General features: G+C 35.9%; 1 protein-coding gene across 1 annotated transcript in view; it reads right to left on the bottom strand.

Annotated features, from left to right (window-relative positions):
* Positions 1-269: 269 nt before the first annotated feature.
* Positions 270-15,062, bottom strand: part of chst15 (carbohydrate (N-acetylgalactosamine 4-sulfate 6-O) sulfotransferase 15) — a 19,042-nt gene continuing 4,249 nt past the window's right edge. The window contains exons 2-8 of the mRNA XM_043263852.1: positions 5,250-6,095; positions 4,165-4,504; positions 3,781-3,924; positions 3,118-3,274; positions 2,812-2,968; positions 1,299-1,446; positions 270-1,159 (exon numbers count right to left, since the gene is read on the bottom strand). Coding sequence (XP_043119787.1) covers positions 975-1,159; positions 1,299-1,446; positions 2,812-2,968; positions 3,118-3,274; positions 3,781-3,924; positions 4,165-4,504; positions 5,250-5,675 — 1,557 coding nt within the window. The 5' untranslated portion in view covers positions 5,676-6,095 and the 3' untranslated portion in view covers positions 270-974. The remainder of the gene's footprint in view (positions 1,160-1,298; positions 1,447-2,811; positions 2,969-3,117; positions 3,275-3,780; positions 3,925-4,164; positions 4,505-5,249; positions 6,096-15,062) is intronic.

Genomic DNA, 15,062 nt, shown 5'->3' with positions numbered 1-15,062 from the left:
TTCACAGTCTTTGTTAGATTTCTACAGTATTTTCACATGAACCTTTCTCAAATGTAACATAAAAGTGATGACGTATGGTACGTTATTGGCTTGACAGACTTAGAAAAAAAAGATATTTTATTGATAGCCTATTAGTATCCATGTATAGCCTGTGATCATTGTTTGTTACATAAAAAAAAAATTAAAATCTATTTTTTTTTTCTAACTTTATTTATTTACCATCACCAGTTCTCCAAACAAAACAAATTATTGGGTTTTAGAGAAGCAAATATAAAAAAGCAATATTTATTTCAATTCAGTCAGAAGATATCAAAGTTGAATTAAATGAAGTTGAAATGAATCTATTCTTGCCCTCATCTCTTTACAGTAGCAATAACAAATTGAAACGTTAAAATTACATTACAGTGACATCAGGTTTCATTTAATGTCCAGATGGCTTTTGTGCTCAGTTTCCACAATCTTTTATATTGTCCTTTATATTACAGATCCATATCTTCTAGCAACACTAGGTCCTCTCACATTCTCCACAGAGCTAAACTCTAAAACACTTTTTATTAATTGTTGTTTGTTGAGTGTGTATTTGTACATTTTTGATCGCTGCCTTTTCTGTTTCTATACCTTTCAATTTGTAGAAACACCTTGGCTTCCAAGGCCTTATAACAAATACATTAAATAAACTGTCGATTAATTTCTCAGTGGTCATCCAGACCAAATACTCTCACAGTATCAAAGTGCAATAATAACCGTGTCCAGCACCAAATACCCAAGGAAAAAATAATAAAAATAAAGTCAGTGGTATCACTATATAATTGAGTAGAACTGAAAATACTTTCTTAAATTTGAATTCTAGCCAAAGGTGATACCAGCCACCCAGCATTGCCCTAACAAATTAATTTAGTTTTACATTTGAATTTAATCTGTGTCAATTTTTCTATTACAATAATACATGTCTGTTCATTCCCTCTCCTTCAGGGCTACATCCACAAAAAAGCAGGGTCCCTTAGCACTTGGGCCAGGCGTTGGTTAAAAGGCTCGTAGAAGCTTTTCAAGATCTCCTTGGTTATGGGCAGCATTGGGCCAAGATTTCGATTGGCTGGCCGTCTGGTGTTGGAGGCGGGGCTCTTTGTGATGTCTGCTTCCTTCTGCAGGGTAAGAGGTCCTGTAGAGTCGACGAAACCCGGTCAGTCATATAACAGATTCTGGCACTTATTTACATGTAATGACAAATTTCTTCAGAAGTTAAACAAACAGACCCAGATTACCGTAACAAGTATATAGAAGCATGAAAACTAACTCACCCAGCTGTAGAAATTCAAAGACCCTACGCATAGTAATTTTTCGGTTAGCAGCATGATCCTCGAGTCGTAGGATGAGTATCTGCTCTCTACTGAAAACACTCAGCCAGTCCAGCAGGTATATGACATATAGTCCCACCTGAAGCCTCACCTACAATAAAAACAATAGTTATTATAGGGGAAAAGAAATATGATTCTGTATCTTCACCTTGAATTTTTGAAGTTGTATTTTATGTAAATAAATTATTTAAAAATCATCTTTTGATCCACCCTTGAAGCCCTGGTTGCCCTGATTCGAAATCTGCATTAAGAATGCATTCATTTTATGTGTTCACCAACAGAGGGACCCACAGACTCAGTATAACATTTAGCAGAGTGACAATGCCAGATTTTTATATATTTTTTTACAGTAATTTATCCACTGCTGTATCACATCAGCATGTGATTACACTTACTATATTATACCGTGTTGTCCTATGTAAACATCTTGTGTATGTATTTAACATTCTGTATTATAATACTAATATAAAAAAGTTGGATGGGCAGAAATGATGTACAAATACTAATTATATAATTAATTTTGATTTTATTATTTGATATGTAGATAACATTTTTACAGCCATCAGAATTTTGAAATGCCCACCACATTGTTCTCAGATAGCTTTATGCCAATAAATGTTTACATTTTTTATGTGTATTGATGTTTGGCCCCATAGATAAAATCAGAGAGCTATGGTATGTTAAATGGCTTAACAATTCTGTTTGTATCTTCGGTTCAATTTCAGTTCATTAAATCAAAATATAATAGGCATCCTCAGTTTAAATTCTGGACGGTGCACAGCTTCTGTTTGTATTATATTGCATCCAGTTTACCAGAACAAGCAGCAATGATTCAGCCGTCCAGACATTTGCTGGTTCATCAACCAGCTTAAACAGCTTCAAAGCCATAAATCAAACATTCATGACTTTAATCCCCAGATCAGTGCAACAAAACAATGTATATTTCACAACACGTTTAGATTTGTCTAAAACTGCTTTCATTTCAGCTTCCAACAGCTTTCTCCAGAGGTGAGGATCATCTACTGGCTGCACAGCTTTGGGGAACAGCCAGAACAGCTCATACCCTGGTGGGTATATCTTATCTATGCGGCTGCACCTGGTGGCTGAACCAATTACATCATATCAGACTGAACAAAAATCTCACTCTGACTCATACCAGCCGCCTTTGGTGCCTGTCCCTAATGAGAATTACCAACTGAAATGCTTTGGTGAGACATATCCATCTATCGTTCAGAAGATCTGATAACATTTTAATGAACTGAAAGAATCTTTTTTTGCAACTTGTCAACCTTTGGTCCCCAATCACTTCCTATGCATCATTACATGTAACATCTTTTTTAAATCACACATGAGTAAACAGAATTTTCCTTTTTAGGGTGTACTTTTCCTTTAAGAGAGCAATAGCAAATTGAATATTCACATTATTTGATATGATCGTGATTCCTACTGCACTCACAGGCATCAGGTTGTTGAGAGTGGTATTGTAAATGCAGGAACGGATGGACCTCTCAGCCAAACAGCCCTCAAACAGGTGCAGTGACTCCGATACTCGTTCGTGAAAATCCTCCACAGATTTATTAGCCATGCCAAAGTACAGATAGTCTGAGTAAAGCCTGCTCTCTCACACGCAAACACACACACGCGGCGCACAAACACAATAAGAGGTAAGAGAACAATGTAAAAAAGCATCTCTCACATAGTACTATTATACTGGTTATGATATGCAATTATTACAATATCTTATTTAAAGATATAGTAGTACCTTTCCACTGGGTCTCTGAGCATCACAATGAATCTGGCATCTGGTTGGACAGCACGAATGAAGTCTTGCACAAGAAAAGGAGGATCCACCTCCGTTCCGTTGTTGTAGAAATAAACCCAAGCGTTATTGTCCCACATTGTGGATGCACTCGCTTCACCTGTCAATCATAAAATGTGTTAATTGCTTGATCCAACTTCATTTTTAATTTGAAAACTGGCTAATCTGATTTCATCTATATGTTATTCGTGACTATGATTTAGTCGACTTTAATTTCTCAGGCCTCAGTAGACAAAGACTGAAATTTGTGATATTAATTATTGCTATGAGTCATAACAAAAGGATAGATCTAGACCATAGCATCTGGCATCTCTAATTAGAAAGTCTAGATGATGTGTATTTAATCTGAGTACTTTCTTCATCATCATCGTCATCATTAAAGTAATTGAAAAAAAACAACAACATTATTTTTGGTTATTTTACCGTTAACTGATGTCAGGAAACCCTAAACATGAGAAAATAACCAATTTAACATGAATATATTAAATCTCACAGGGTCAAATTAGTATTTTAGGTAAAAGAGGTATGGCTAACAACACAAAGGGTCTACACAACAACTAAGTAACCTAAAGATGATTTTACATTTATATTTTAAAACATAATTACCAATTATAATGTCCACTTTTTTGTGGGTTCTGGAGGAGTTGCTTGTCAAGTGATCTTGAATCTGATTGGCTGCTTGGTCAAAAAGGTCCAGGTAATCATTCAGTGGATAGGGGTTATGAAAACCATTACTCAGCCTGATGATACCTTAAACAAGGGAATACAAAGTACAATTATTTCAGTTGTAAAACAGCTTGCAACCAAAATTGCATGGCAGCTGTTCTGTAGCTGTAAAATCTTTTGTAATAAACTGATAAACATTAAGCAGATGCTCAGCATTGCAAGAAAACTTTAGTGGTAAACATTTTGCAGACTTTTAAAAGAAGATCATCCAGCATCACGTATCCACATTTTAAAACTGTCATTTATCTCTTACGTGAAACTCACCAAATCTCTTTCTTGTCCACCAGTGTGGCTCCTTCATAGTGGTGAAATGGACCTCTGGATGAAGCCGTAGCCGGTCGTAGAGATCCGTGGTGCCACACTTGGGCTGGCCGATGATGTAAAAGAAAGGCAGGCACCGCAGGCGAAACTGTCTACCTGCATGCTGATGCAGGTGAGCCGGAAACGCTCTGCGCAGGTGGTCATATATTGCTTGGAAACGCTTTGAATAAAGAGCATACAGGTTTTTCCCATACGGATCAGCTGTGACATTCCCAAAGAATTCTTCATACCAGCAGGGGTTCTTTAGATGGGGAAGAAATTTGCGAGGAATTGCAGAGAATATCTGTGGATGAGACATAAAATTGCATGAAATTGATACAAATTTTTAATTGATACAAATATTTAAAGGAATGCTTAATTTTCTATTCATTAAAGAGTCCTGGAAAAAAAATATCCTGGTTTCCACAAATATAATAATTAATGAATACAATAAGCAGCACAAGTGTTTTTAATAGTGATAATTATAAATAGCATATTAAAATGATTATGGGACACTGAAAATTGAAGCAATGGCTGCTAAAAAATCATTATTTCAAATTAAAATATAAAACAGTTATTTGAAACTGCAATAAGATTTCACAATATTACTATTTTACTTTTTGATTAAATAAGGTATATTGTAAGAAACTTCTTCATTTAAAATCTTGTCCACCCAGACTTTTGAAGGTAGAGTATGTGCTTCTTTATGTTTCTTTTGTATTCACTATTTGGTCCCATTTAACAATAATTTAATCATTATTGTAATTGTTGAATTGTAAATTCCTGCTATCGCCCTATATTTCCTGTTGTACAATTATAATTACTGACATATACATACATTTTATTAAGTTAGTTATTTATAAAAAAAAATTATCTAACAAATCTATTCTGTAAAACACAATAACATCTATTGTAATGACTAATCAAGTGTAATTCTAACGATCTTAACCTTAAAAATTCACAATATACCTTTTTTATTTATAATTTTTTTTAGTTGTAAAAAAACAAGAATTTATTTAGCGATATAATTCAAATTCAAATCCACGTACATTTGGCTCCTTCTCTTTCACTTCTCTCAGGTCAGGCACTCTTCTCTGACTGAAATCCACTTTGGCCACAATGCTGCTTACCACCTCTCTCACAACTCTGTAGTCTGTAGAGAAGGACAGATTAAGGGGCAGCTGAGCCGGATGAGTCTCCACAGTGAGGTGATACGGTGATGGTGTTAAAAAGAGCCCTTTCTGGTCCCTCGTCAAGATGTAGGATGCCATGATGAGAACGGTGACCATAAGTCCGAAAAGGAAGCTTAAGATTTTGATTTTCCGTACAGACCTGAGTGTCCACGGGCCCCATGCTTGTTGTTGCGCTCTGTTGTTCTCTATGACAGTCAATACACCCATCCACCTGTTGCTGGAGTGCAAAAACGCAGGCTTTCTGTCATCCAGGCCATCGAGAAACCAATACCTGTGGTCCATTTTTGTGAGCTACGTTAGCTGTGGTTTTTTCACATATGAATATCGGTGTGAGTTATAGTACATGGTCTTCATCACACTGCTCACACGAAGTGGACCGTAACCCCAATGAGCTGAGTTTTGCCAATAAAATCAACATCTTTCATGCAGCAGATGCCGTGTGGCTTCAGGTCATTGTTGATGATGGGATGTTTGTGGGCAGGAAGACAGACAGCGGAATGAGCGGGCTGGCCGCCCGGGGCTTCCCGCACACGTGGCGAGGGGCAAGACGTGTGGGAGACGATTAGAGCACTCCTTCAATTTAGCTGCCACAAATGACACAGCGGCAGCGGGCTTGACAGCGCACCAGCACAAACAGCGCAGATTTGGTTGTCAAGGTCACAAGAGCCCCAACAGCAGCTCAGATAACAGAAAGGTCTGTTCCTGCAAGACAAAAAAAAAAAGCAATAGGCTGTGAATACGCAAAGACTGCTCATTGATTTGAGTTTAGGAGGCAGTGGATGGCAGTGTTACTCTTCTTCTGTCTCTCACACGTGCCAATAACTCTGTGATGGGGTTTGGATAAGCATCAGAGAAAGGATGGCAGGGAGATCACACAGGCCACAGACTGTGTGGCATATGGTGTGTGTGGGTATGTATGTGTTTGTGTTGCGTGTGTGTGTGTGTTTTGGAGAATTTGGGGCGTAATCCATTCAGACATGATAGCCTCAGGACATGCCTAATTAAGAACACAGTAGACCAGCTGCAAGCTAATAGATACATATTTTATTTGACAACCTCCACTACTTCTTTCTATCTCTCTCTGTCCTGATCTTTCTTTGTTTCCATTAGTGTTTTTTTTATCATTCTTGGAAATTCTACAAATGATTCAGTGCTATAAACAACTGATGTGGAGACGGAAATGTAACCTTAAATAAGCCCTGAACGCATGAAATGGAAGCTAAAAACAAAATGATCTTTTTTTATTAAACATACGAGTATACACTATGTTGAAAAGTTTGGGTTCAGTAAAATTGGACTAAAAATAATAAATGATACGGGTAAAAAATCTATATCATGCCATAATAATGTTCATTTATCCATCACATCATGTTTTCTTTATTCTTTGTTTTTCATAAAACTAATGACTTTATTCTTGATAAATACCTGAAAATTAATGTTTAGGGAAAGTTCTAATTATTTATCATCCTTTTAATTATGTGTTTATATTAAACTCAAGTAGCATTTCTACCAATCTCTTCCTACGAATGTCATAAGTCAAACTGAGAAACAAAACCAAAAATGAACAGCACAGCATTTCTCCTCAATGTAAACCTAACGACTTGTTATTGCTGAATGTGCAGGGTTGAAAATTCAAGAGCAGGGCTTTTGAAAACCTTAAAAATCAATTTGTTTGCCTTGTTTTGCTTTCTTCCTTTTATTTGAGCAAATTAAAGGGCCTGTACTAAGATCCTCCGGTGAAGCGTTTGCCTTCATCATTTCATCATACAGTTCAGGGCTGTTATTTACCGCCTAATTGTGGTTAAATGTACCTTGGGGAGATCATTAACAGAAATGTGACTCTCCCGAAGCCCACACAGACCACAGTAATCCATGCTGAACTAATAAATAGATGTGGGGCTCATAAATTATAGATAATTTCCTATTTGTGCAGGGAAATAAATGGTTTGTATAATGCTCAGAGAGAGAGAGTGAGAGATTAATGAAAGAAAAGAGAGGGAAGGTAGTCAAAGAAGGACATGTGCGTTCCCATGGAGATGAAGGCAGGTGTCATTGATCCGTGTTGCTATGGAAAATAGACTCTGGGAGTGTTTGTATTTGTACGATGACCTCAAATGACATTCCAGTGACATCTAAGTCACGTAGATTGGCTATAACTGAGGTCTCGCTATCTGTGTCGAAAATAAGAGTTTGAGGTAAACCGTAGCATTCGCTGTCAGCGTGGGTGTCTATTTTAAGCACGAGCGTTAAATTTCTGATGACTTTAGCACGGAGCTGGGCTGATGTGTGCTGTCACTTTAAATATATTTCAGAATAACAAACCCAGCTCTAAGTGTGGGGAGGTGAGGCATCTGTGAGCGTGTTTTCATTATGGATCTGACTGAAGTAGAGGAGGAGCCCGGGACAGCGAGAGGATGCGTTAGTGTTGAAATGAGCACTCACTGCGGGAATGCCACAGCAGTCCACAGCTCAATGATTCATTACTGAGAAGCTCTATCATTATACCTGTCAATCAGAACCACAAGTTAGGAGCTCTAAAATGTACGCGCCTATTGATGTTGTTAATGCAAAGCTGACACAAGCTCCTTACGGGTTAAAGGCATAGTTTACCCTAAAATGATTAGTTTTGTTATCATTTACACGCTAATCAATGCGGCCATTTCTGTGCAGTTAGTCTCACCAAACATAATTTAAAAAAATTATGAATAATTTAAACCTGTATGGCTTTTTCTCTATTGCAGAGCATTAAAAAAAAAAAATCTAACCAAAAAAATAACAAATAAAAATAAAATAAAAAGATTGTGAATGAAATGAGGGTGTGTAAATATATATATATATATATATATATATATATATATATATATAGTAATCTATTTTATTTCATCTATTTAGCAACCTATAAGCAACGTAACTTTTTCATTTTGAGTTTTGATTTGCAATATTACAATACTGTTGTCCATCTTCAGAACACAAATTAGGATATTTTTGATGAAAACCAAGAGCTTTCTGACCCTGCATTGACAGTAACATGACTGACTTTCAAGGTCCAGAAAGTCAAGGCCTAAAAATCTATTACTTTATTCAACACATGGACAGAATTCATGACAGAATTAAAATTTTTGCATTTCAAACAGGTTTTCAGAATACTCACCGACCTTCTATTGGTCAGAAAAATGAAAAGTCCCGCCCCCAAACTCAAACCACTGACCGAGCAATTGTTGCTACGTAAAGCTGGCTGATGGAAAATGCAAACATACTATCCTACTCTCGAAGGACTGTTTGATGTCAGGATGCTGTGATGTTTCTTTATGAGAGTGCTGCAGGACATCTTTTCACATACATCTTTACCCCCTTCCTCATCCATTTCCAGAGTCATATAAAGAGGGTGGCAGGGCTGTCAGGACCGCTGCCTCCGAGCACAGTGGCTGCTCTGTCTGTGCCAACCAGTGCCATGACTAACGGATCAGAGTATGCAGGAATGGATCCGGGTGGATGGAAGGGAATGCCAAGGATCTAGGGAGGAAAGTAGCTCAAGTTGGAGCCCGCAATGTACCACGGAGACATGCAGTAGGAAAATCGCGAGGAGCAACGTAGCAGTGGATGTGAAACATTGCTACAGTGGATGCCTTCACATATACAGTGGCTATAAAAAATCTGTCTATCTATCTTATCTATATGCACATGTGGGTGAGTCTGTTTGTGAAATTACACAATCCAGCTCTCCAGCTCAAAGGAGACACAGAAAGCAAAACGCTTGCACTCATCTCTTTCTGAGTTAATCTAAATTCTCCTCTAATACACACAATCTCAAACACAAACACACACACACACACACACACACATATAGACTAACAAGTACACATTCCATTTGTGCAGTGTCAATAGAGGGAAAACACGCAGGGATAACATCTATTCCACAGTCAGTACAAGTGAAAGGAAATGAACGAATGCGGCATCCAATAGAGATGAATGATGAATCTCAGTGGAGCCGAGTATGAAATGGCATCAGTCAGTTATATTAGTATATACTTATTACATCAAACTGAATAATCTGTGCTAAATGCACTTGGTTATATATTCATTGAAGTCACCTATTGAAAGTGTGGCATTGTAAAATCTGTTTTACTCTCATCCATTTGTCTTTTTATCTTTTCCCTGTGTTTGTTTTATGTTATTTACATTTTTTTAGAATTAGGAAATGAGAAACAGGTTTAATTAGCTGTATTTATTAATATGCAATAATTGTACAGCTGTGCTAAATGACCAACATACCAAATACCAAAATGCTAAATGTGAAAATAGCAACTTTCAGAGATCAAAATACTTGTATTTTGCAATTTTTTTTAAATAATTGAATTACTGTACTATACTACTGTGGGAGCTGTAGTATTTCTTTTTTATGTGGAACTCAGTGGCTACCAGCAACTATTTGGTTATCAACATTCTTTAAAATATCTACTTTTGTTACATTTGGAACAGCGTGAGTAAATAATGAAACAAATTTTCTGGGTGAACTATTCTTTAAAGAAAACAGTATTATCTAGCTTTATCTGTTTAAAATGAATTATTCATCATTTTGGAGAATAGCAAATACTTCTAAACAATAACAAAAATCTGGCTATTTTATGTTGCATAGCTTAAATTTTTTTCTGTTTTCTTGTCTCATGTGCTGATTAAATGTCCTCCAAATGAAATGGAAAAGAAAACAAATAGTTGGTAAGTATCAAAAGACTTTATGATTGAAGGCTTTGGGTACAAGGATGTGACGTGACGTCTGACAAACACAACCCAGAAAAAGCCTTGAGAGTGACAGTTCAATTAATACAGTCACTCTGTGAAAAACCGCAGATGCTCTAGTTTCCTACTCGAAAAAAAAAAATTTTTTTCCTCCTTGAAAAAAACTCTCCCTGAAGAGAATAGTAAAATTGACAAATATATAGAAATTAAATGCACTAATAATGACAGAGACCGTCTACACTAAAGTGACATTTTTCCAAACCTTACACAAAATAAGCTATTTAATAGTATATAGTGAAAGCCATTATATAGGCAAAAAGAGTTGAAATGTTGTTTAAAATATCCTAATTTGTATTCGGGTGAACCGTTCTTTTTATATCATTCTGTTCCTGCAACATTAACCATCACTGTAGAGCTAAAAAAAACACTTTGACAAGTTTGATTAAACAAGGCACAGTGATAAGTGCTATGAAATCTGGAAAGACAAATTAAGACATACTTGTAGTATCTTTTTTCTTACACTGTGCTGAATATAATGCACTCCATTCAGCAATGATTTTTGCGCTGAATGTAATCATTAATAAAACAACTGCATACCAGAATCTCACAATCAAGCAATATACATCTATGTGTTCTCTCTTCTCAACATCCCCCTTTCATCATAGTGACAGCAGACAGCCGCATAACCCAAATCAGATTAATACCTGCCGTTCGGTCATATTAATTTTCACACTCAGTTTCCTTAAATTACTTTTAGGCTTGACATATCACTTTGGGGGTGCAATGTAATCTATTTGCATTGACGCTCCCCTTTATCACGCACTTTCACGGAGATCCACTCCAAATTACATCTTTAATCAAGGAAGGTCCACAGTGACTGAAAAGATAACCTATTTGGTATAAGTCTGCATGCAAAACTTTACTAAACCAATGGCTGAATTCAGCCACATGACAATAAAACACAACGCTGTGCCCTTGCTGTTTATTATTGCAGCAGGTCAGCAAAGCCTGAACTTGTCTCATTAAAATGCAACATGTATTTTTCTAAGCAGATAAAAACAAGGGCATAAATAATATGCCAGTTATTATTAGCGACATCTTGTGTAATATGGCACCCATCTGGCAGACAGATGCGTTTATGGGTGATGCTATGTGAACTCTAGCTGCTCGAGCAGGCCTTTCTCAATGCTCCTTTATTCCTCCCTCTGATACTCCAGCTTCTATATATATATATATATATATATATATATATATATATATATGATGACAGACTCGCGTTCGGTTTGGCAGATTTGTTTTGCAGCTTGAAGAAGATGTTTGTGTCTCAGCTCTTGAAACACGAGGCATGTAGTTTGCTGTTGATTTCAGACTGTTGATGGAAGGCTTTATTGTGTTATATTCTGTGCAGCGCGTGTAGCACCAGAGCTGGGGAGAGCTGTTTATGTAATCCACGCTGAAAAGAGCAGTAGCGCAGAAGAAAAGAAGTGTAATTAAACAACAGAGATGAGAGAAGAGAAGTTCCTCAGGTGCTTCATTCGCAGCCTATGTGAATAAACACTTCTCGGTTACGAGAGAAGAAAGAGAGATTTTTTTCTTAAAAAATTTATTAAGATGATTACAACGGTATCTTTCACACAAGTATTTAAATATGACTAAATTATTTTTTTAAATAATAAAATAATATATTTTTAACCATTTAAATTGTTTTTTTTATACAATATTTTTTTGTTTATTATATTTATCTTCACATTTTTGTAACATAATTAACAGTTCTCTGGGTATGTGTTAAACTGTTCTGTGTTTCCTGACAATGTGCTGTTGAAACGGCATTGTGTGCTTGATGGGAAAGTCAGAACACTTCTTCCTAGACCTTTTATGTCCCAGATACCCTCGCAGTGCAACAATAGATCCGAGTTCCTCTTGCCAGTTAATCAATAGCCTGTTCTTTGTTACCATCCCAATGCACAATTCACAAGGATAATATGTATCAAATGTCAGCCGTGCAGTTGTGCATAAAAATGCGAAGTCACGCCGATTCTATACCGTCAGATAACAGCCACTTGAATTTATCTCATAAATAAACTATGTATTGGACTGGATTCTTAATTAAATCTGCTGCCTGGGACTTACGATATAAAGCGTTGAGATACAAATTGAAAACAGAGGGATGGGATATTCGTTATAGAGCACCCGTTGTATGAAAGTGAGCTACAAATAACTCTAAGAAACCTTTCTTATTTCCTTTATTTTTTCTCTCTCATCCTCTTCTTTTATGTTTCTCCACCCCCGGATGTAGGTTATGGAAGACAGCAATCATTTTCCTAGGTTTTATCTATCACAATATATCTTCCCTTCTTTTTGTTATGTTTTTATTGATCTTTTTGTATTTTCATAGTTTAGTCGATCTTTAAACTAGGGTTTTTACAAACTTTTTTTTTTGCCAAATTTCTTTGCTACAATATGTAAGCAGCTAGGCTTTTCCCTGTACTGTATAAGATCCTATTTATATTGTAAAGATAACAGGTTGTTGTTTAATTAAATATTTTGTTTTTCTTTTTCTATGTATCTATCTATCTATCTATCTATCTATCTATCTATCTATCTATCTATTTATATATGTATGTATCTATCTATCTATGCATTGAAGCCCATTTCACGAACAGGAAAAAGCAATTTTATATATGAAAATTCAGACCAATTTTCACAATACTCAGATATAAACTCTGAAATCTGCATTTTTTTCCCCCTCACAATTCTTTTCAGTTCACACCTCACAATTCCATTTCTTGGGTTTCGGCCACAGACTAAATAGATTTTTTAAAAGAATGTAATTGCAATTGGTTAACATCTCATAATTCTGACTTCTTTTGTTTTTTATCTTGCAACTCTAACAGGCTTTCACAATTAAAAAGTTTGACCTCAGCTAGAAACCTATGCATTAAATGAACACAATAGCAAATCAGATCTTTCACAGTAAAGCGTAACAATTAAAATGTCATAATAAATTAGGTAAACCTGCGTGTATGCAAATTACTTCGAATGTCATCAACCTACCAATTGCTCCGTGCATGGCAGAAATGTGCTTGAATATGAAAGACATTAAAATGTAATTTGCAGCAATCACAAATTACGATTGTGGTAACAATTTTAGAAAACAAACTCGACAGACAGCACACTTTGTTCTTCCTTTTCTTAGTAGACCATGCTATTCTGAACCCAAACAATGCAGCCTCTTTGACCAGAGAATGCCATCGGCCTTGTCCTATCTTGGGATAGTGGCTGGCTAATGTTCCATGCATCATTAAAGAGGGCAGCAGACCAAAGCTCCTGGCACAGATGACCAGAAAAGAGAGGGGGAGAAGTGAACTCTCTCCCTCCATTGATAATGCCGCACAATGTTTATGTTTCTGCTCCAAACAGACATGAAAGACTGAGTGCAGTACTGAGCCTCAGGGGGCCTGACGCCTCAAGTAAAATCATATTAGGATTTAATCTGATCTAATTCTGTGCCTGTTGATAATACCTATTCACTACCCAGAGCAGGTGCTATAAATACCCTTTATTGGGGGAAGGGGGTACTGGGAAGGCCAATGACTCCCTGCTTGTGGTTTGCATAGTCTAGCGTAGCCGAATGTCTGATTAAAAAGGGTTCTGGTCCTCATTGCAGCCTAATATAGCGAAAAACAGTCTACTAAGACGGCTTGCTTGTTTACTTGTCTAGCTTTACCTTACCATAAAAAATTCAACATTTAAAACAAACGTATAAATATGTACTTACAATATTAAACTTAAAGATGCGCGTGCATTAACTTGCTGCATTTAGTGTTTTATTTGTATTTGGAATATTAAAACAGAAATAAAATAAAAATAATTAATTTTATTCATATAATTGCTATTACAACTAAAATATGAATATATATTTAATAACTATTTAATAAGCTGTTCAAATTTGATTAACTACTTTAGTTTTATTCATATTTTATTCATAAATGTAAAAAAAAAAAATATATATATATATATATATATATATATATATATATATATATATATATATATATATATATATATATATATATATATATATAACCTGGCAAACTTTGGCAAATTCAGTGATTGAACTAAATCAACATTGAATTGAACTGAGCAAAATAATGACACCATTGTCTTCTACAGAGCTTTTCGTAGCTTAATTAAATATGTTTATAGCATATTTGATTCATTTTGCAACACTGGCAATGTTATTGAACTGAAAAACCATAAAACTGTTTTGTTGCTCAAAATAAACTTTAATTGAAAAAAAAGTATGAACCATATTTAATGTTACTTGACTTGCCAGTGATTATTTTGTCATTAGAAGCACTTGCTGAATCAGGTAACTTTGTAAACATGACTGTGCTTTCAGATGGACTGAGTAAAAAAAAAAAAACTGTGTGCCCTGAGCTGCACAAAGACATCCAATCAGATAGCAGCTTGCCAGATTGTGAAAGTACATTCCAGTTTTGTATCCAATATGCATCAGACGGTCAGTGAGCGGACTGTGGGCGGTCCGTGGGTGTGCCGTCTGTGGCTGAGACTATGTTTAGGATTAGAGGAACACAGAAATGCAGAGACAAACAGCAAAATCGAGTTCTCTCTTTGCTTGGAATGAAATGAAGACGGGCATTTAAGCTGCTGAGCCAAGACATTGGGCAGGAATATGCATAAATGATAAACTTCCCTCAGATTTAATCTTATACAGTAGCTATAGAGTGATGCAGCCAGGAAGTACATTACAGCAGCTCGCTAAAGTTCATTTTTTACAGTCAGTATGTTCATTTTTTAACATAAAGCAAGCATAAATCAGACTAGCCTTATGTAAGCTCATAACATAAAAACATTATTTCAGGAACAGACTGTGCGTAAGAGTAAATGTGTGTTTGTATTTTCAAAAAG

This window comes from Puntigrus tetrazona, chromosome 17 (genome assembly GCF_018831695.1).
Source record: "Puntigrus tetrazona isolate hp1 chromosome 17, ASM1883169v1, whole genome shotgun sequence".
NCBI lineage: Eukaryota > Metazoa > Chordata > Actinopteri > Cypriniformes > Cyprinidae > Puntigrus > Puntigrus tetrazona.
Note: the sequence above shows the minus strand (reverse complement) of the source record. Positions and strands in the feature narration are given on the sequence as shown.